General features: G+C 42.0%; 1 protein-coding gene across 3 annotated transcripts; it reads right to left on the bottom strand.

Annotated features, from left to right (window-relative positions):
• Positions 1-181: 181 nt before the first annotated feature.
• On the bottom strand, positions 182-22,463 carry LOC129168357 (plexin domain-containing protein 1-like). 3 transcript variants are annotated; one of them, XM_054753530.1, is made up of 13 exons: positions 22,176-22,462; positions 11,845-11,990; positions 8,577-8,717; positions 8,441-8,510; positions 6,627-6,749; positions 6,427-6,545; positions 6,260-6,359; positions 6,080-6,175; positions 5,928-6,009; positions 5,796-5,856; positions 4,969-5,089; positions 787-947; positions 182-700 (listed from the first exon to the last, which is right to left on the bottom strand). In XM_054753530.1, exons 1-13 carry the CDS (start codon positions 22,249-22,251, stop codon positions 575-577), a joined length of 1,422 nt encoding a protein of 473 aa, XP_054609505.1. In that variant the 5' UTR covers positions 22,252-22,462; the 3' UTR covers positions 182-574. The 3 variants fall into 3 exon arrangements, with proteins under 3 accessions (XP_054609505.1, XP_054609504.1, XP_054609506.1); XM_054753529.1 differs by having other exon boundaries at positions 8,577-8,720; positions 22,176-22,460; XM_054753531.1 differs by lacking the exons at positions 182-700; positions 787-947 and adding an exon at positions 1,018-2,436 and having other exon boundaries at positions 8,577-8,720; positions 22,176-22,463.
• Positions 22,464-23,421: the final 958 nt, after the last annotated feature.

The raw sequence follows: 23,421 nt of genomic DNA, 5'->3' as shown, positions 1-23,421 counted from the left end.
CATCAATTTGTACGCGTAGCTTTTTACGTCACACGTACGTTTCCTTTATTTAAAGATACCGCTTCTTATCGCCATAGACAATGACATAATGTAAGCTTGCTAGTCAAAACAATGACAACAAACTCATGTAGATTGCCAACATTTCTAGTATAACGTGAGTAAAAAGACATCACTAAGCAGCCAGAATTATTATTTTTATTATTAAAAGACATTTAAACAGGAAATTAAACCTAGAAATGGGTCTCATCCAAAAAACCTGATGCATTCACACGGATCATTAGTTGCTAACACTATATTAAAATGTAATTACTATACTCCACATTGAAATTTCTCTCCAAACAAAAGATGAATTAAGACGTGTATTACTATACAATAAGAAGGCAGTGCCCTCTCACTCCCTGACATCCACAGTTTTCAACATTTTCTCTTCACTATAGTCTCTCCAACTGGTGTGACGTCAAGGAGCAAGAGACGCTCAGGAAGCTGGGAAAAAAAGCAGCCGAAAAGGTCCTCAGTTCATCCAAGCCTAAGTGCTACCGTCCTCAAGATGGCGCCCTTTAATTCTTCGGGAACCTCAACAGCACTGTTCCGCTTCGAGGAAACCTTCCTTTTCGTGACCCCCGAGTTCGACCTCGCCGTAGCCGGACTGGCACCCCTGGTTGCGGAACTTCATGGCGGGCCAGTAGCTGTTGCTGCGTCGCTGCAGCGGACAACGGAAGTCAGCTGGCATTGGAATGAATGCAAAATAGACACCCGTGTGTGTGTGTGTTGAGGAGACGTCCTCACCTGCATGAGGTAGAAAGGTGGCGCTAGCGTGGGGTGTGTGTTGATGTAGTAGACGGCCAGTAAGGTGAGCGCGACCAGCAGGAGCAGGGCGGCCACCACGCCCGCGATGATGGCCGCGTTCTCTGTTATCCCCGAGTGCTTCGGGGGGTCTGTGTTTAAATCTGCAAAGAGGAGAGTCGACGCAGCCTTTAAAGAAACGTCGCACAACTCGCAGGCAGGCGCTTTGCTTCCGCTATAATACAACATGTTTACCTTTTATAACGGCCACATTTTGTACACTTCGCTTCAGTATTCACAGACCCGCAAATTTGCAGATTTGTGTTTTTTTTTTGTTTTTTTTTAGAAAATAGCTGTCTGTTTTTTCTAAAGAAAACCTCATTCACCATAGATGGATACTAATGTATGAATACGTAATAATATAAGTAAAATGTACAGCATATATCAGGGGTTTTACAAGAATAAAGTCAAAATATTCCGATAAAAAAGTTATAATATGAGGGAAAATAACATTTTAGTAGCATAACATTGAAATATTAGAGAAAATAGACTTGCTATTTTGAGAAACAAAACAAATAAAGTGGTCATTTTTGGAAATTTAGGTTTAATTAGGTGGATATAAAATGATAAAATGTTTTAGTAGGTTTTTAAATAGCGGGCTTTCTAGCCCATAAGAACCCGGGCCCATTTATCCTTAAAGGAAAATTATCCGGGCTATACCACAGACCAAGTGGACCACATAGAACACATTTGTAACTTTTTTTCAGAATAACACTTTTTATTACCAAAGATCTGTGTTGTTACATATTTGTCACATTGGGCGTTGGTGGCAAACACATTCCTTCTTTGAAAAGAAGTAAACCTGATGTTTTTTACGAGCGATGGATGGACAAATGAAGCTTCACAAGCCTTGTGATATTTTTGACTCCTCTATATGGCACTCTTGGTTTCAAGATGCCGTGGAAATTTTTAAAAATATCACAAGTGCTTCATGAAGCTTCATTTTCCCATCACTAGTTTTTACTGCTTGGGACCACAAAACTGCCTTTCTATTTGCATTTCCATAACATATGTAAAAACTGTGACTTCAATAGCAAGGTTTAACAAACTTCTTGCTTTGCATCACAAAATATGCCAAATGCATCAGAAATAAATAACACTGCTTATTTGGGGACATTTGCAATAAGCTACCATAGCTGCAGACCTACAAACATAAATTGTGCAAAAAAAACGTAAACGCTGAAGAGAAATGAAACTGTTGTATCATCAGGACCTTGCCCAAAACATTTTCTCAGTTCTTATGTCTGGTAAGTGTCTTCAGCCGTTTAGCCTAAGTCAGATGGTAAGACTTGAAACAGTTTCGTTCCTCAGTGAAGCAAAGACGCACATCACGTGGTTGCATCGACTTTGCAGAGTTTGCAGCGGCCATGTTTGTCACATTTTAATGTGCGACTTGGTCAGTGCGAACATCATCTGGATCTCCAACACGAACCCTCTTGGGCAGCGGTGGTGGTAGAAATGTGGCATTGAGTGATGGGCGGCCTCCTTGTGCCTGCCAAAGAATGAGGCTAGTGCCAACCTCTGCCTGGAATCTGTAGCTTGCCAGTTTGATACATCCGTGTTGTCAATCAAATGCAGAGTTGCCAGCAGGTTCTGAAAACGATTACGTGACATGACGTCAGCTACCATGGGACACCTTGTGTCATTTTCCCAGTATGCACAATTTGCGTCAGTTGGCAAAGAGCCATGCACAGGTAGAGGCCAATCAGCATTTCCAGTTCTTTTCCACTGGTGTTAACATTGTTGTGATGTAGAGATTTTTGTACACTGTACAAATTTGTTTGATCCTTTAGTAACATCGCATTTCTGGTGTTATGAACTTTCTGAAGTACTCCAGAGGACGATGAAGATTATCTGGCGGTGGTCCTTTGAATGTACACTCAGGGGCTTCAAATGGTTTCTTCCCCCAAGAAAACTTTTTTCCCTTGGACAGTTCCTTCTTCAGTTCCTTGTTTTTGGCTATGGACAGTTTCTTGTTTTTTTTCTAGAATGGATGTATTTTGCTGCCCTGAATTCATTTGGTTGTGGTACATCATCTGGTGTACTTGATTCACTACTGTCCGAATCGCCACATGCACTTGACCCATCACTCTCCCTGTCTGACGATTGGGATTGTAAAGAGGGTCATCAGGGTCTTCATGTGAGCCATCGTCACATCCCTCAAACTAACTATCATCTCCCAAAATGGCCTCCAGTGCATCATAAAGAGAAGCGCGTGTTCTTTCTCCTACTGCAAATGAAATCGGAATAATAGAATATTTAAAAAGAAGAATAAGACATTTACATTTTTGTAGGATCGGCATAGGATAGTAAAAATGTGTTAAAATTATGTACAGATTTACAAAAACTTTTGTAACACAAACCAAATACTTTCACATTATTTTGTGTTTCTAATTGTTTAGTACACTTTTAATTGACCAGCAGAACATATTTAATCTTAATATAATTGATACAACTAAATTAATTGGGTCGGTTATCAGCATTTTTCTTATTGTGACAAATGGGTCACATCAGGTTCTTCATTCTTATTTTAAGGCTAAAAACCCGGTGTAACATACATGTTACAGCAATACACTGGGTCCCCAACTTACGAACATCCGACTTGCGAACATTTGGAGATACGAACGCAAGCTGACTGGTCTATTTTTTCAAGTATTTTGCCTTGTAGTAACTCCATATTTATACTGCTACATGCTTGACCAGTAGAGGGCACTGTGACACTGCTAATGGGACCAACAGGTAGAGGAAGAAGGTGGGGCAAGAGTGTAAAGGAGAAATGCAAAGCTAAAATGTAGCTGTATGATACAACCCGGACAGAGCGTGTGATTAAAGTTTATGAAGAGTTAATAGGCCTGCTTAATTCTACACCACCCACAGAACACTACCTCTTTTAGAAGAGTCTAACGACGATGACCATTTGTCCTTTTTTCAATATCTCCTCCTCCACCACAACGAGGTATGCTCGACCACTCCTCTTCAAAGGTAAATAATATTTATCATTACGTATTATTATATCATTTTTATTATTGTTTTTGTTCATTAATTATCCTCGTTTAATATTACTACTGCATCCAAACTCATATTTACATACATACGCATATACTGTATATGTATACACGTACATGTAGTACCTATATCATTGGTAATATTACCTTTTCCCCTACTTAAGAACAATTCTACTTAAAAACGGTCGTCTGGAACCAATTGTGTTCATTAGTTGGGGACTTAGTGTATTTCTGTTACTTTTTTGATATTACTTTCTTCAACAAATATGGTCAGACCAGGTTGAAAGTAATTTAGGACATGTCATCAAAGCATTGAGCCTAAGAAATGTGTTTGAAATTCCATGTAGTATCAAAAAACAGCTCTTTGAAATTAGCTGCTTTTTTGAAGATTGCACACAGGTCAGACCTGGATTTTGGAGAGGTCACTTCCTGCCACAGTCACATGACTGTCACATGGTCATCACACCAGGATGTTTAGTATATGTCGCTTAGGGACTTAACAAGTTAAAATCAGACATAAAGCTTATAAAGAAGAGACTGGGACCTTCAAAGTGCTTGTTACGCTCGTGTCACCGTGGGTCCTTATGGGCTAGGTGGCATAGCTATGTCCCGTGACATGCATTTATCTGTTTGTATATCTTTAGAATGCACAGAAAAGAGAAACCATGTGTTCATGTCTCACATAAGGATTGTGGATGATGGGCAAAATTCCAAAAAAAGGGCACTTTTCCTTTAAATTCCTCCACTTGTGGATTTTCAACAGTGTCTCAGAACTAACCCCCACGAAACCCAGGGATCTACTGTGTGATCTACAGTACACTGTGTACTTGCACCTCCTGAGTGTGTGCATCGAGTCCATGACTAACATTGTTCTCTTACCCTGAATGACGGCTGCTTCTTCCTCTCTCCTTTTTGAATGAATTGCAACCACTAGATGAAGCATTATCAAAAACATTTGGATCACCCCATCACATATCTTCTGGGCCCCCTCCCCACTTCTTCATTGCAGTCAAAATGCTAAGTGTAAGTATAGAAGTGCTGCAATTGAGACAAAGCCTCAGACTTAGTCGACACTTTTCTGGCATTGCCCCCCTCTGGTGGCCACTTCCTGTTAACTCACCCCTGGTAACAGACTCGCCCTGGAGCTCAGTGGCAGCAGATGTTGCGGGAGAAAGTGAGGAGTGGTTGTAGGAGAGCGTAGAATCTTCAGGCGAGTTGTAGTCCTCACATGTGCCTTTAGCCTGAGTGCAGCCATGAGTCAAATTAGTTAATGTTCCTACAATGAAAGGGTAGTTGACCTACAGTGTTTGCCGCCTTCCTGATTTCTTATTTTTGTGCACGTTTGTCACACTTAAATGTTTCAGAACATCAAACAATTGAAATATTAGTAAATATCAGTGACAATGCAACTGAACACAAAATGCAGTTTTAAAATGAAACAATTTATTATTAAGGAAGAAATACAATCCAAACCTACATGGCCCTGTGTGGAAAAGTGTTTCCCCACTTCCCCGTTAAAACATAACTGGGATTAATTGAGATCTATCAGTCTGGAAAAGGTTATAAAGCCATTTCTTTGGGACTCCAGCAAACCACAGTGAGAGCCAATATCCACAAATGGCGAAACCATGGAACAGTGGTGAACCTTCCCAGGAGTGGCTGGCCAACCCAAATTACCCCAAGAGCGCAATGACGACTCATCCAAGAGGTCACAAAAGACCCCACAACAACATCCAAAGAACTGCAGGCCTCACTTGCCTCAGTTAAGGTCAGTGTTCATGACTCCACCATAAGAAAGACACTGGGCAAAAACAGCCTGCATGGTTCAGTTGTGTTGTCACTGACTGATGTTTAAATATGTTTGATGATAAATGAAATCAGCAAGGTTGCAAACACTTTTTCACATCACTGTATTTATGGACAAGGTGATGGACAGCAGTGTCTCACCTCTTCAGGACAGTTGTAATCCAGCCACTCTTGTCTCATCCGGTCGATCCCGTCGGAGCACCTGAAATGCAGCGTGAGTGCTGTAAAGGTTCTCCTGATGCTTTCCCGACAACAACGTCCGGGATAGTTTACCGCTGAAGCGTGTTGCACCACCCGCATCCGCTGGTCAAGTTGGACGCCAAGCAGAGGTCGCAGGAGGTGTGCTGAAGACAAGCTGGGAGGGGACAAACAGACGCTGAGAGATGAACGCCAGGATGCGAGCATGTCGCCACGTCTGAACTCACTGGGCAGCGGCGTGAACTCAAAGGCAGATCTGCTGATGATCTTGGTGGTGTTGATTTCCACGCGGTGATACTCGTAGATGGTCCGCTGCTTTGCGTCTTGAAGGCAAACGCATGCTTAAGCTTGAGCTACAACCGCTTGCTATTTCTTTTCAAACTTAGCTAGCTTGACGAGTCGCTGACCTGCCACCTGTGCGGATGGGAGGTACGCCATGAAAGCGTCGGACAGTCCCACCTTGACCGGATGCTCGGTGGAGTTTATCCTGTCCACTGACACCGGGATCTAGGCCAAGAAACAAGATCACGACCATGACTAAATTGGGATAAGCAGGTGTTGAAAACCAATGCACCTCTTTGTAGTTAAACACCACGGTTCCATTCCTGTGCAGGGCAGCCTGGAAGGTAAACGCTCCTTCAGCCTCTCGCTCCTTTAGCCGCACGTTGTCCCACTGGACCACAAACAGATTACCTGGAAGATGGGACAAAATATGGACTCTTCTCAGACATTCCCCGCTTTCTAAACACAAGATGTCCTTTATCTATCGCTTACCGTTATCCGAGTACCTGACAGTGGAGTTTTGGGAGAAACTGGGGTCGAAGTTGGCCATGAGGGGGGCAATGTACTGGGTGGCGGTCAGCATGCGGTGAGTGATCTCCCCCATGAAGATGAAGCCTACGGAGGCACAGAAGGCTTCTTGGTCAGAACTAGAGATGCTCCAATCAGCGTTTTATGCTGCCAATTCCGATACCGATCGTTCATGAATGAAATCGGCCAACACCGACCACATTTATGATGAGTGCTATTGGCCATCCATCTTCTATGCCTCTTATCGTCACCAGGGTTGCGAGGGTATACTGAAGCCTATCCCAGCTGGCGAGAGGCGGGGTACACCCTGGACTGGTCGCCAATCAATCGCAGGGCACACATAGACAAACAATCGTTCACACTCACATTCATACTTATAGACAATTTAGAGTCACCAATTAACCGATGTGGGCGGAAACCATTGTACCCGGGGAAAATTCACCTCGCATGCGGAGAACATGCAAACTCCATGCACAGAAGCCCAACAGACATTTGAACCAGATCTTCCAGATCTCCTGACTGTGTGGCCAACATGCTAACCACTTAGCCAAATTGTTCAGCGACACTTGAAAAAATACGTACCCCGTGAACGTGATATCCACTTACTTGTGGGACAAAAAGCTTCGAACTGACCACATTGGTCGGTTGTTTTAAAAACAAAATGTCACTGTAGTAAAAAGGCACATTTGTAGTCCAAAGCTCAGAAGATAGGTGGATAACAATCAATGTAAAGTACAGCCAGTGACTGACAGGCAAAGCGTGTAAAGAAAGATGCAAGGATAGTCGAACAGCAGGTTTGGTAAGGGAGCGATCAAACACACTGGCATCGACTGGCGTAGTCTGTGGGAAGCTTAATATGAGAGGTGTCATTTTGTTGGCAACCCTATGCGACACAGCAGACATGTAGGATTTTCCGCCTCACGCCGATCAGTTTTTGTGATCGGATTTGAAAGGCGTTTATCAACAAATGTCGATCACACGTTTTTTCTGGAAATCAGACGATATTGATTGGAGCATCCCTAGACAGAACGGCAAACCCTGATCCGGTTTCCGTTATGCAAGCACACCGAATCACGCTTTAACATCAGCGGAACCCCTTCCACACCTCCTCTAAAATCCAGCACTTTCCCGGGTTTTACTGTAATGTGGGTCTGTGTTAACACTGCTAACACAAAACGGCGAAAGAATTTTCCTGCTTCGGAAGCAACAAGGAGTTTCCTGCGTAGGATGGTTGGAATCCCCCGAAGGGATAGGGTGAGGAGCTCAGAGCCGCTGCTCTTTTGGATCGAGAGGTGTCAGCTGAGGTGGCTCGGGCATTGAATCAGGATGCCTCCTGGACGCCTCCCTGGTGAGATGTTCCCGGCATGCCCTGCCGGAAGGAGGCTGTAGGGCAGACCTTGGACGTGCTGGAAGATTTATGTCTAACAGCTGGCCAGGGAATGCCTCGGTGTCCCCCCCCGTTGAACTGTAAGAGGTGGCCGGCCATCGGGAAGTCTGGGCTTCTTCACTGTCCAGACTGCTGCCCCTGCGACCCGGACCCGGATAAGCGGAAGACAATGAATGGATGGATGTAGCACAAGAGCCATAGTAGAGGCGAGATTCCACCTGTGTGTACAGGTATTCTGCAATACCGGGTTGTGTGTGTTGAAGCTAATGATCTGAAAGCAGTATTAACTTTCCTGGGTTCTGTGTGAAAGTCACAGGTGGTAAAAAAGCCTGTTTTTGAAGGATCTCTGTGTGAAAGAGGCATCCATAATTTGGGTGACGATGAAACTCACCTCCAGTCGCAACGATAATTTGTCTCAAGTAGTGTCCGTAGAAAGGGAAGTCAAAAGACAGCGCCACCCTCTGGAAGAAAGCATACACATATTGTAAGTTCCATGCTGGTCGTGTGCGTATGTTTATGCTTCGTACCGCTGCTTGCCGGTGCGCGTTGGACAAGATGCCGTGGATTCGGACTTGGCTCTTGTGCAGAGAGTCCAGATCCACCCACAGGTCTTTGGTGCGTTCGTCTTCAGGACCAAAACTCTGCCAGCTGTAGTAGCGCTGGGAGTCCTCCTGTGTGACAACAACAGCGCCACTTGGTGGAGTGTTTCCACGCTAACAGCAAAGTTTTTTACTGACTGACGGTGTTATTAATGTGTGTGTGAGATGGGTGTGGTGTGGGGGTAGGGGGGGTTGTCCATCAAAAAGTGGAGCAGTTAAATGCAGCGCCTCTGGTGCTCCACATACTCAGCAAGCGACCCACTTTTACCCTCCGCATCTCCCCTTCCTGTCATCCAGAGGAGCGGCTGCCATTCCTAGTGTTCCTAAGCGTTACAGCTGAATGATGGGAACCCCCCTCCGCGCCCCTCCACCCCCCATTTGAGTCATTTGTAATCATTCACACGGCCAAGCTGACACAAACGCTGTCAGATGGAGATAGAGAATAAAAGTATAACATGGTTTACATGTGCATAAGTGTACCCGCACATTTGTGATTCAGGAATCGATCAGGGGAGAACATCAACGTCGATCTGGCAGGAGGGTTTGGAGGGGGAGGAGCGAGTCGTGTGTCAAAAACAGACATTTTTCTGCGCTTCTCAATTATTCGCAGCTTTTTGACATTCACTGGTGGTCTTGGAGAGTAACCCCCGCCAATACCGTGGATCTAATGTGTGTTACTGACGGTGACGTTCTCCGATTTCTATTCAATTGCCTTTGTTGACTTGCCAGACAATCCAGATTTAAAACCACAATATGCCTCACACACTTTTAAAGTATAAAATGCATCACTACTAAGCACTCACCAGGGATGCTCCAATCAGGGTTTTATGTTGTCGATACCGATCATCTGTGAGTGAGATCGGGCGATACCGATCACATGGATTAACTGTACAATTTTTAGTTTATTTATGATGAGTGCTATTGGCCAAGGGCGCCGTTAGACAATTCCAGGGGCCCGTGGCAAATAGGTAATTATTAAAAAATAAACTTTCGGGCTGAACAGAAATCGTCCGATATTGATTGGTGGAGCATCCCTATTGCTCACCTTTAATGATGATAACGTTAGATGATCCATGAACGCAAGTAATGAGAGTCACGGTGTCAGTCAAGTTATATACAAGTTTCACTTTTGAGTCTCACAGCAACTGTGGTGCGTTCAAGGACCAACAGAGAAGGTGCGAAATCTCAACGCTTGAGAAGAAAAAAGATCACTTCATAAGGCATGAACATGTAAAAATTGTGTTTTTTTAAAAACAGTGGTACATTTTAATGTACATTTTACTTGTATTATTACATAACATAATCACTCGTTTATCACGATTCATCGGTTCCAGATGCAACCGTGACAAGTGGATTTCCATAAAGTAGGATTCCTTATTTATGAAGAGAATATTTTGGTAGTTAGAGCCTAGAAAAACAGTTTACAACATTCCAAATACGGTTTTCGACATTATTAAAGCTTTCCAGACATGAAAGAACATCCTTATAGTCACCTTTACACTCCTATTGCCCAATGTAGTAGACATAATAAGAGAAAATAAGGCATTTAAGACATAAATAAAACCTCTGCTTGTGTTTGTCACAGTAAATGTGTTCGGGTGAAAGGGAGAATGGTTGGTGGACAGGGAGCAACATCAGTGGTTCAGAGTTGAGTTTTAGCCTAGCGTAGCCCGTGTTAGGGATTACTGTGCCAAAGCTGCAATAAAAGCCTGTTGTTCTGCCCATCAAGACTGGTGTGTGTGTCTCACCCAACATTATCGTAACGTTGCTGACACCTAGTGACAAATGTAAAACACTACATTCGCAATTTGAATTGCCTTAATGCCTTATATGCCACTCCTACCGTCAGGCAGACGCTACAGGAGTTTGAAGTCCAGGACCACAAGGCTGGCAAACAGCTTTTACCCACAGGCCATCAGGCTTCTCAACGAAGCACTCACACACGCCGCACGCAACACACGCACACACTCACAGCACTTTATATTTATTTATTTATTTATTTATTTATTTATTTGTATTTATTTATTTAATTATTTATTGATTTGTATTAATGTCTCTTCTGTTGTTGTTGCTTAATTTATTGGTATTAATGTTTCTTCTGTTCTTATTCATTTTCTTGTGTTTTTCTTTCTTTCTTTTTTGGGGGGAATGAACAGAACAAGAATTTCATTGCATAGCAGAACTACCTGTTTTACTGTGCATATGACAATAAAATTCTTGAATCTTGAATCTGTATTTGTATTTTACTTCATTTAACCATTTTTATGCTCGAAAATGATTTATTTAGGCCAAAGACATGTACAATTTGCTTAAATAATAGCAACAATAGACTAATAATAGGCCACAAAACAGCGATGATTTATTAATTAATATATGTTTGAAAAACCGTGATGGAGTGAAGCCATGAAATTTGAACTACGATGTGGCGAGGGGTTACTGTAATTATAAGTTGTGTTTTCTGCAGAAAAAAAATGCCTATTTTCAGAGAAAATGACCAAAAATCCACAAATGACTGCTGCAAGTCAAAAATGTGCAGCGCTCCACTGCACAGGCCCTTGGAATTTCACGGCTGTCCAAAAGTAAGCAAATTTTACATATTTTTTTGTGTCCTAAATGAAGCATTTTCAAGCTTAAATGAAGTAAAATACAAATGTGACGCATTCACAGACGCACTCAAAGATGTTGTGGTGATATGTAGTAGTCTACACTGGTCACTAGGTGTCAGTAATGTTACACTGATGACACACCGCACCGCCACCGCAGGAAGTACTGCACAGAAACCGGAACGTGTGTGAGTCCGTATTATGTCTTATGTCTCCTATATTGGGTAATAGGAGTGTAAAGGTGATTATAAGGGTGTTATGTCATGTCCAGAGGGCTCTAATAATGGCTCAAAAGCATATTTGGAAGGTCGTAAGCGGGTTTTCTATGCGCTAGCTACCAAAATATTCAATTCATAAATAAGAAATCGTACTTTGCGGAAATTAACTGATCACGGTGGGGTCTGGAACATAAAAGTGAGCAACACTCCCATCTGGTGGTGATTAGTAGTAGTGATGTATCGTCATGATTGATTGTGTGCAAAACACGATGGCGCAGTCTTTTACTTCCCATTATTGCATTAAATATTGACTATAGAAGGCAAGACAGTAAATGATCGGATAATGATACTAATTGAGAAAGGAAGGTCTCTCACCACTATTTGGGTCATGTTGTCAGGCAGGAAACTGATGTCAAGCCGGCCTCCCTGGGACGGTGCGCTGCGGGCGCCTCTAGACAGGCTGGTTCCTGGCAAACTGGGCGCACCCATGGGTGTCCCCCAAGGCGTCCCCCTCTTCACGTCTGCAGCAGGAATGACAGTATAAATCAGGAGTGCCCAAAGTGCGGCCTGCTGCTGATTTTTTATTGGCCCGCAGGACACTGTAAAAATAAATTTTAACAAGAAAACTGGAAAAAACGGCAAAAATTGAAAAAAACAGCAGTGATTTGACAAGAATAAAGTCTAAACATGAAGAGAGAAAAGTTGTAATCTAAATGAGAAAAAAATATAATTTACGAGAATTACGTCATTTTGCTAGCATAAACTTGAAATATTAAAGAAAGGTTATTTTTTAAAAGTCGGAATATTATTAAAAACAAACAACGAATAAAGTTGTAATTGTTGGAAAATTATTTTGGGGTAAAAGTTCTAATAACATGGAAACAAAGTCAAAATATTACGGCAATAAAGTCATAATTACAAGACAAAAATTTAAGAGAACAAAATTGAAATAGTTGGGAAAAACTACAGCAGAAATGGGAAAAAACAGCTGTAATTTTAGGAGAATAAAGTCAAAATATAAAGAGAAAAAAGTTGTAATCTAACAAAAAAAAAACAAGAATAACGTTGTAATATGAGGAAAAATAACACCATTTTAGTAGCAGAAAGTTGAAATATGAAAGAAAGCCAATTTTTTTAAAAGCCATAATATTATTAAAAAGAAACAACAAATAAAGTAGTCATTTTAGGTTGTGAAAATATTATTACAATAAAGTCATGATTACAAGAAGAACATTTAGAAGAAAAAAGTTGAAATAGTTTAAAAAAAATAAGAAAGAATTGGAAAAAAGCTGTAATTTTACTAGAATAAAGTCAAAATATCAAGATATTTAATGAGAAAAAAGTTGAAGTTCTATGACAATAAACTGGTAATATTATGAGGGAAAATGAAATCATTTTAGTGGCATAGAGTTGAAATATTAAAAAAAGATGTTATTTTTTAAAGTCATAATATGAGAAAAAAACAAAATCAAGTTAGCATTTTTGGAAAATTTGTTTGTGAGGAAAAACGTGTCATATTATGGGAATAAAGTCAAACTGTCATAGCAACGAAGTCATAACTGCAAAAAGAAAATTTACAAGAAAAGTTGAAATAGTTGAAAAAAACAAGAGCAGAAATGGGAAAAAAGCTGTAATTTTATGAGAATAAAGTCAAAATATAAAAATATTCTAACAAGAAAAAAAGTCCAAATATTAAGAGAAAAAAGTTGTAATTTAATGAGAAAAAAATAATGATTTTTCAAGAATAACATAACATTATGATGAAAAATAATAGCATTTTAGTCGCATAAAGTTGAAATATTAAAGAAAGACTTTATTTTCTTTAAGTCATAATATTAATTAAAAATAAACAACAAATAAAGTTGTAATTTTTGGAAAATGAGGTTGCGTAAAAAGTTATATTACAGGAACAGAGTAAAAAATATTCAGGGAATAAAGTAATAATATTATGAGAAGAACATATACGAAGATGAAATTTCAGATTTATGAAGATTATTTAAATCATCCGCATCCAAACAATCACGTTGAATAAACCCCATGAAAGTGTTGTCTTCCTTCTCCCCTTTAAAAGGTGTGAAATGCGGTGGAAAGTAATATATACTGTATGGACAAAGTTCCCCCTGAAATGTTGCGGTTACATCTGTTTTTTATTGGCTGCCCACGCTCGCCTTCCAACGAAGGAGTCAACCTTTTTAAGGTGGAGCGCTTTGAAACCAGACCAAAACAATTCAGCTGCCTTTACCGTTCGAATTTCTTCGTGGGTGTGTTTTTGGACGTTGGCTGTGTGTTAGGAACGGAATGGCAACGAAATGTGAAAGATCGTAAATTAATTCCCTCTAATTAGCATCTACGGATGATTGTTTCCAGAGTTTTCTGCTGCACGAGCCCCGTGGTGGTCCCCCGTGCTTGCTGAAGGGAGGGAGGTGTAATTCGCAACCTCACCACTAGATGCCACTGAATCACACGAGCGCGTCTTTTCAAAGTGTGAATTTTGACCTCAGCGCCTTTCCTGTTTGTTGTATTCGCATTAGCTGTGCTGCGTTGACTGCTTTGTAAGCCTGGTGGATTTTGCTGTCAGTATTAGGACTGACGCACGCGATCCAGATGTTTTAATGGGGAATGTCATTTCATGACGGTGTAGCCAAAGCGACTTAATTCGGTCACGTTGACAGCTCCTGTGGCAGCCCAAACAGCTGAGGAGGCGACAAACTGCAAGGCCTGAGGAATGAGGAAGGAGGAGGAAGAGCGCATCCGTGCAGACGGACCACCTTGTGGACACAAAGTTACAGTCCCCCGCGTGTTTGGATTGACTTGTGCTTGATAAACTCGTCAAGTGTTGACTTTAAAAGGGCTGGCCGGCTGCCTGCGTGTGTGCGGGGGTGAGCAGCCGCAGGAAGAATGGGGCTAAAAAGAGTTCAAGAGTGGGTGGGGCTTATTGGAAGCACTGGGGAGTCTGGTAGACACATGGTGGAAAAAAAGTGATGATGCAAAACAGCTAGGCTTCCCCCACTCACCTGAGGATGCTTCCTCACAGGGGGGCACTTTGATGCATTTTGTACATTAGAGATGCTAAAATCAATCCAGTCAATCAATCCAAACAAAACAGCAACAGCTTAGCTATTAGCGTAATATCTAATAATGTATCTGAGGGGTGTCCAAAGTACGGCCCGGGAGCCATTTGTGGCCTGTGGGTGTTTTTTTTTTTTTTTTTTAAAGCTGTAATTTAACAAGAAAACTAAAAAAAACCCCAAACAAAACCAGCAAAAATAAAAAAAAAAACAGCAGTAATTTTAAAGGATAAAGTCAAAATATATAGTTGTAATCTAACGATAAAAAATCTTAATTTTACGAGAATAATGTTGCAATATTATGAGGAAAAATAACGGCATTTTTGCAGCATAGAGTTGAAATATAAAAAAAGACATTTTTTAAATCATAAAATTACAAGAAACAAACCAAACTAAATAAAGTTGTCATTTTTTTAAATTAAGTGTTTTTTTTTTTTTAGAAAAATAGGTTGCAAAAAAGAGAATGAAGTCAAAATATTATGCGAATAAAATCATAATATAATATTAGTCAGAAGAAAATTTCCAATAACAACAATGAAATGTTGGGAAAATTAAAAGGAAAAAAACACCCAACGAGCAGAGATGGAAAAAAAAACAGCTGTAATTTTATAGGAATAAAGTCAAAATATTAAGAGAAAAAAGTTGAATACTAATGACACAAATTTACAAGAATAAACTTATGAGGAAGAATAATGTCGTTTTAGTAGCATAGAGTTGAAATATTTAATGTTAAACAATATTAAATATATATTTTTTAATTGGTCATATGAGAAACAAACTAAACAAAAGTTAAAATGTGACAAGAATAAAGTCAAAATATTATGAGAATGAAGTCATAACATTATGGGAATAAAGTCTTAATTATGAAAAGAACATTTACAATAAGAAAGGTGAAATATCTGAAAAAAAAGCAACAGTAGTTGTCATTTTATAACTATTATGAAAAAAGTCGTATTCTAAAAATTCAATTTTACGAGAATCAAGTCATAACATTATGAGGAAAAAAAACGTCATTTTAGTCACATGGAGCTGAAATGTTCTTTGTGGTAATATTCATGAATATTTTATGAGAAACAAAACAAATTAAATTTGTCATTTTAGGTTGGGGAAAATTTACGAAGATTATTTGGGAAGAAAGTTGAAATATTTGGAAAATTTAGGCCAAAGTTCATACTAATAATGCATATTTTTTTCACATATATCACAAAACCTCTTTGCATATCTACTGTACGTGTTTGCTTTACAAAGTATTTATGAATTATTATGCATACATGTTAGCGAGGCTCCGATTGATCAGCCGCTGATCAGTATCGGCCAATTTCCGTGAGAAATCACATGATCGGCATATTGCCGATAAATGCCTTTTAACGCCTATCACAAAAGCCGATCACCTGTGGCTACCACTATTGCAGCCTGCAGCGACCATTTTGTGCATTGTAGTGTCTTGCCCTAACTAACGTCTTGGCAGCGTCGTCCTCCCACTTTCCTTAAAAACAATAACAATCATGTCTGCAGCGTGGAACTTAACTACCAACACATGCCATGAAAACTATCTTGAGGGGGTAGCACGTTAAAATGCTTTAACACGGCATTTGAAGTACAAAGAATTGATGGAGTATGTCGAGTTTTCGAGGCTCACGGTGTGATCATCAGTCAAACGGCAGCTAACCATGCAGACAACACTCGTGCGTGGCAGTCAGAAAGCTAAGCTAATAACACGTAAAAATAATTGAATCCAGCGGGCGAGATGACCAGCCTTTCTCAGACGTGGAAGACACCGGGTTCGCCGAGTGCTCTTTCACGTACCTGGAAGTTCCACCAGGTATTCTCACATCCAAAGTCTCCTTCAAGAAGGTGTGTCATCCTCTGGACGTTTCACCAGTGATATATATTCTCTTCAAAAAGTAAGTCAAAAATGTTTTCGTCTAAATGAAGGTGATTTTATGGTTCCTTTTTTCCTACCTTATAGCCAGTAGCAGAGGTGCAGCCAGGAATTCTGGGTCCCATTAAAAAAAAAAAAAAAATCAAGTTCCTGTCATGTTTCGCCGGACAGGAGCGAGTGCTTCCTGTCCTGCGCCTTTATTTTGGCGAGCCGTACTTCCTGCGCGGTGGCGGAGACAGCCGCTCCACCCCTGGTGGCCGGACGACTGCGGCCAATTGTCATTAGCGGCGGTTAAAAGGCCAGCACCGTTGTACGTGCGGCGCTAGTTCGTTGCCATTGTCTTTGTGGCCCATGCTCCTCGTCTCCTCGTCTCCTCGTCTCCTAGTCAGTGCTGTCACTTGAACGGTTTACTTACCTGGACTACCTGCACTTTTTGTCACAGAGCCTTTTCTCTGTCGCCTCTTGTTTGCTCCTGTTTTACACTAACCTTTATTGTTGCACTCCATCGCCTCGTCTCTGCACACTGGGGGTCAAGCACTCGTGCCCACCATTAGTGACAGTTCCTTCCCCCGTTAGTTAATTACAAATTTTGTTAGTAATTACCTATTTTTTGGGGCCCCTGGCAGTCAAGGGACCTTGCAATTGTCCTGACTTTTCCCCTTTATACGGCACCCCCGGCCAATAGCACTCATCATAAATAAATAGAAAAATGCATAATTAGTCCATGTGATCAGTATCGACCGATGTCAGTCCTGGATGATCGTTATCGGAATCAGCAGCATAAAACTCTGATCGGAGCATCCCTAATATTCCTAATCCATTTTCTATACCGCTTCATCCTCATTAGGGTCGCGGGGGCATGCTGGAGCCTATCCCAGCTGACTTCGGGCGACAGGCGGGGTACACCCTGGACTTGTCGCCAGCCAATCGCAGGGCACATATAGACAAACAACCATTCACACTCACACTCACAAGACAATTTAGAGTCGCCAATTAACCTCACCTGCATGTTTTTTTTTGGGAATGTGGGAGGAAGCCGGAGTACCCGGAGAAAACCCACGCGCACACGGGGAGAACAAGCAAACTCCACACAGAAATGCCCAGGGTAGAATCGAACCCAGGTCTTCCCGATCTCCAGGCTGTTCCTGTATTGGCCAACATGCTAACCACTAGACCACCGTGCGGCCCTCCCTAATACATATACTTTTATATAAAGTGGTCCTCGCATTCTTTCATTTTTCACTATGTGGTCCTCGCTGGAAAAGGTTTGGACACCCCTGATATATTGTATGAGAAATGAATTAAGTTTATTTTGAGAGTATGCCCCGGTCCAATAAAAAACGGCATCCGGACCGCACTTTGGACACCCTGTTCTGTTAATGAGAGTTTCTAGCCACAAGGACACGCTGTGTGTGTGTGTGTGTGTGTGTGTGTGTGTGCCTTGTTGACACTGACACACGTTACATTTTCACAGCACCAAAGCAGATTTTTAAAGGGCCGGACAAGAGTTTTAAAACTGGAAAGAAAACCGAAGCCAAGTTCCTCGGCCGAGACGAAAGCTGATGTTCTTTCAGGCTGTTTGGAGGCTGTGAAATCACAGGATGAAAAATACATTTGTTCCCAAAATGTGTCCCTCTCTCACCCAGCACCCGCATGGAGCGTTACCAAGGTTTGGCAAAAAGGACATTAGATCTTTACAGGATGGATTCGGAGCTGCCTGAATGCGTTTGGAGTCAAAAGGACGAAAAGGTGTGCACCTGGCACAGCAGACATAAGTCACATTGTATTCTGGCTGCCCAGACGCGTTTCAGGCCATTCAGAACCTCCCACTCAAGGCCTGGCAGCTCAGCTGATACATTACATACAAGATACATTTGAACAAATGAATGAAGTGTTTTCTTGAGAAGATAGAAATAAGTAAGGATACAAAGTAACAGAGTTTTAGTTGTTGGGTTTTGTCTCACATGGCCACTTATTGTTGCAGATTAAAAACTACACTGAGCCCAGTTTTTGTTTGATTTACAAGTGCGGATTTAGAGGGGGGAGTGGGGGGTGTACACCCACCCGTTTTGAGGCACCCACGATTTTTTTTGCCACAATAAAAGCTAATAAAATGATAAACCATCCTGGATTCCAGTCACCTAGTCCCAGTGAAGGTACATGTATGTCTAAACCGGTACACGTTGGTTTATTAGTACTGCTACGAGTACCAAGACAGATCACCCCAGGCCACAGTCAGCCAACTGACCCCAGAGCGAGGCCGGCTGGGGGAGCAGGGGAGGGGAGCCCCAGGGAATATTTTGTGGTCTGCTTTGTGGTCCAGGAGGATGCTACACTGTTCTAGGCTGGCTGTACATGTGTATGGCTTAGTACACGCGGCACTGTGTAGTGGCAGGTGGTAAGCTGCCGGCATGCAGGATAGGGTCAGCATGTATCCTTGATATCAGTTTGGGCATTGGGCTGGAGGGTTTATGAGGTGAAAGTAATTAAACACTCTGCTAGGGATTGCTTCCCAGTGGGAAATAATGGCCTTTTTATCTGAATAGCCGGCTGAATATATCAATCTGGCTGGCGGCCGGCACACTTTGACATTGACAACCCAGAGATGCCAACCATTATGATTTCGGCATAATAATTACGATATTTTACCCCTCATTACGCTATTAGTAATAGCGTAATGTTTTGGCTTAAACGATATATTCCAAGGATAAAAATAACAACAAACTCTTGAAATTAAGGACATAAAATTGGCCTCAGATATCACTAGATTGCAGGAAATGAGGTCTAATTTTAAAAATTTTTCTGGGGGAAGGCCCCCAGATCCCCCGCTCCATTTTCAGCGCCTCGGCCTACGGCCACGGCCACACCACCCCTTTTCAAAAAAGCTAGATCCGCCCCTGATTTGGTTTTCCACCAACAATTTGCCCTCAATTTTTGTACAACGGTGCACGTTTGGGTGGAATCAACTCAATCCATAACGACTGTCGTTGGCTGGCAAAGACCTCACTGCATGGTATCATAACAACTGTTGTTTGGCGCCACAATAGAGAAAAAACGTTGTTGTCTGGACACGCCCCTAGCGTTACAGGATAAATACTTTGGGTCCTGCACCAACCCCGCACACTAGAGCTGTCCTACCTAGTCGTTCAGGCGTGAACGTCTTCTAAGACAACCTCCATCCATCCATTTTCTATGCTGCTTATCCTCACTAGGGTCGCGGGTATGCTGGAGTCTATCCCAGCTGACTTCGGGCGAGAACGTGGACTGGTGGCCAGCCAATGGCAGGGCACATATAGACAAACAAGCATTCACACTCACATTCATACCTATGGACAATTTAGAGTCTCCAATTAACCTAACATGTGGGAGGAAACCGGAGTACCCGGAGAAAACCCATGTGGCCAACTGTTCATGGTTCATGGTTCATGGTTTTAATTCATCTTGAACATGCATATAAGTCAAACAGTAGCACATCACATAATACAGTTTACAGTTTTGCATGTCCAAAAAGGAGTAGGAAGAAGCAAAGCTTATTTAATCCTACCCCTCATCAGTTTCACATCAATTGCAATACATTTATTCACCTCTTGTTCTTCCAAGTGTACTTTGTAGGTCTACATGACAATGTAGTGCAATCATAACCAAGGTTTATACTTACTGAAAGGAAGCTACAGGCTTAATGATAACTGATAGAATGATTAAAGAAGTGTTTGATTGATAATGAATGAGTACAGACCATGTACTCACCACAATGAAGAGTTAATAGTTTGCTTTATGCATAATTTTAGCCATCTGAAGGTTTACCGGATCCGCAAATTTTTATAATTGTGATTTTATAAATAAAGAGTTTGTGTGTTCTCTTTAAGCAGCATTATGGATGATCCTGAGTGACCTTTTTTGTAGCACAGTTAGTGGCTGAAGTGCACTTTTGTAATTATTACCCCATAACTCGGCACAATAAGTTAAATATGGTAATATCAGTGAGCAGTAGAGCGTATGTAGTGCTTTTTGGTCAAGGACAAATTTAGCTTTATTCAGTATTGAGGTGTTTCTTGACACTTTATGTTTTAAATTTTTAATGTGAGATTTCCAGTTCATCTTCTCATCTATTATAACCCCGAGAAATGTATTTTTGTTCGCCCTGTCAATGTCTACACCATCAATTTGTATTTGCTGGTACGTTTCCTTTTTACACTTACCAAATAGCATTACTTTAGTTTTACTGAGGTTCAGTGATAGTCTGTTTTTATCAAACCATCTTTTTAGTAGAGTTAGTTCATCTGTGATTTGTTGTACTAGCTCTGGTGTGCTGTCTCCAGAACATAATGTGGTTGTATCGTCTGCAAATAATACTAGCTTTAGGTCTCTTGGGACTTTACAGATGTCGTTTATATATAGATTGAATAGTTTTGGTCCTAGAATTGACCCCTGGGGAACGCCGCATGATATGTTTAACTCCTCGGACGTATGTTCTCCTAGCTTCACATATTGCCTCCTGTCAGCTAAGTAGCTTTTAACCCAGTTCAAGACTAACCCTCTAATTCCATACCTTTCTAGTTTAGTGATTTCCCTCCCTGGAAAAAGTTTGGACACCCCTGATATATGTAGCCGCACAGCTACACCGACAAGGGCATTTTTGTTCTCTTTAGTTAACTTTTTTCTCTTCATTGCGTGTCCCAAGCGTCAGACAGACTGTTCTGGTGGCAGTGCAGTGCGTAAAAGAAAAGGAAAGCCTGCTGTAGTAAATGTCTGAAAGACCACAATGGAATGCATATTTAACAAAGTAGTAAGCATTAGGGGTGGGGTCGTTTCTTTTCATTTCTTGGTGGTTTTTGTGCGTCCGAGTTAATGTAGGGTACCACTTTTTAGGATATCCATGGCAAGAAGAAACGTCCTCCATTGTTTCCTGCGCTGAATGGCACTGTGACGCCACGCTATGATGTCATGAAGCTCAAGACACGTCAGGGTTTCCACTTCCAAACCTTCAACTGGGACGGGAGCACTTGGTGGAACTGTGGCCAAGCACATCACCTCCTAGCTGGAGGAGGTAATGATCTGGAATGTTTGGATATCTTGGGAGAAAATATTGTTTTTTTTCGGCTATCAGGCCCTTCATGTATCATTTTTTGCGGTTTGACAATGAAAAGATGTACAGTATCTTTGTGTGCTGCAAGAATTTCGGATCTTGTGTCGGTGCCAAGCATGGATCCATCCCCAGCATCAGCAAGCAGCAAAGCGCTGTCAAAATGGACTTTAGTGTTGGTGGTGGATGGGGTGGGGGTGGGGGTCCCGCTCAGAGAAGCAAGAGGACCACGGCAGAGGCCAGGGAAAGAAAGTGGAGCAGCAGTGGCTGATAGTTGGAGGAGGAGCAGTAGAAGAACGGGGCCTGGCTAAAAATAATATATCTCCAAGGAGAACAGAAATACACACACACACACACACACACACACACACACACAGGAAGGTAAGTAGTACACATCGTGCAAAGATTGACACGTTTCGTGATTAGAGCGTCTCCTTTTCCGCTTCACCTGCTGGAAGAACAGCAGGAAATACTCAACCGCCAAATTCCGACATTTGCGACTTGCTGACTTTGGTTGGGAACGTAATTCACAGCTTTCACTTGCTAATCTTTCGTCACTACTGACATTGAAGTCCAAAAAGTCTGCAAAGCAAAAAACATCCCTGCACCTTCCAAGAACGAAAAGCTGCTCCCTGCCAACGTTGCTGCTGGCGTTGGGCAAAGGGGGGCTTACCTTCATGCGCTCCGGTCCAGAACGTCCCCAGCTGAGCCTGCAGGAGACAGACAAAGAGAAGACCGCCGAGTTCCATGTCCAGATGCCTCGTCTCTTCCCCGCTTCCCAGACTTCCACTTGGCTTTGCCGCTTCCGCTCTCCCACGCACTGACGTTCCCTCACCTCAGCCAAGGTTTGCCGCTCCTCGCTCCCTCAGGGGAACATCTGGGATGGCGGCTCCATGACAGCAGGAGGACAGTTGACAAACAGCTCGAGTGCGGCCGAGTGAGGAGACGCTCCCTCCTTCCCTCCCTCCTTCCTCTCTCTCTCTCTCTTGCAGCTGAGCTCTTCACAAGAGAGAGGAAATATTTATGCAATTCAACAATTTTTTTTCTTTTTCAGAGAGAAGTGGGCCAAAAAAGAGAAGTTGGCCGACGGGAAAACCAAAGCTAATGTGATGACATTTAAAGAAAACATGTTTGCTGTAACAGCATCACGTTTCAAACCAAACATTCCGACGGATGTAATTCCTTTCCAGCAATAGAGACCACCTGTAAACATTCCTGGACCAAAGATGAGAGGAATGGGAAGTCATTGTGGAGCAGCTTTTTCCATCATCATCACTTCATTCCCTGATCCATCAGTCAAAGGGGGTCTTGTTGTGAAAGAATTGTTTCTAGGAAAGAGGAAAGAAAAACCTTCTTTTAAGCTGATGTGTGTTGTGTTGGTGGCTCCATGCCCTAATACTACTACTACTACTACTCAGTACTCAGTACTCAGTACTCAGGAAGAGAACCTACATTTTTCTAACAGCCTTTTTGCTCCAGGTCCTTAAGTACCTGAGGCCAAGGCCTTAAAGACGAAGCCTTACAAACTGAACCACCAATAAACGCAATCCCAGTGAGTTCAAATAAGGGGATCCCCAGAGCATTTCTGCATTCTGTGCCTTGCTCAAAAGAAACTTGGTAGTTCTCAGTAGACAAATTGACTCCAGCTGTCCTTAACTAAACTCCACAGTTGGTCTCAACCCACTATCCTTTATGTTGGATATCGTTGTTCTATCCTCTTGGACTATGAACCACCATAATACTAATCATTGTGAAGATCTTTCGGATGATCCAGAAGAGCCTCGGGTGGTTTGTCCCTGAACATTTTGTGTTTTTTGTGTTTTTCTCAAGAGCACTACGGCAGTTCTCAGGAAGAAAATGTCAATTTTTCTACTAGCCGTTTTGCTCCAGGTCCTTATGTGCCTTAGGCCCTAGGTTCC

The sequence above is a fragment of the Dunckerocampus dactyliophorus genome, chromosome 15 (assembly GCF_027744805.1).
Source record: "Dunckerocampus dactyliophorus isolate RoL2022-P2 chromosome 15, RoL_Ddac_1.1, whole genome shotgun sequence".
Lineage (NCBI taxonomy): Eukaryota > Metazoa > Chordata > Actinopteri > Syngnathiformes > Syngnathidae > Dunckerocampus > Dunckerocampus dactyliophorus.
Note: the sequence above shows the minus strand (reverse complement) of the source record. Positions and strands in the feature narration are given on the sequence as shown.

Coding starts and splice junctions, on each gene's coding strand:
- LOC129168357 (XM_054753529.1), bottom strand. CDS start 22,251: ATGGAACTCGGCGGTCTTCTCTTTGTCTGTCTCCTGCAGGCTCAGCTG. Junction 11,991..22,175: donor CTGGACCGGAGCGCATGAAG/GTAAGCCCCCCT, acceptor TTCCTGCTGCAG/ACGTGAAGAGGGGGACGCCT. Junction 5,090..5,795: donor ATTACAACTGTCCTGAAGAG/GTGAGACACTGC, acceptor GGCTGCACTCAG/GCTAAAGGCACATGTGAGGA.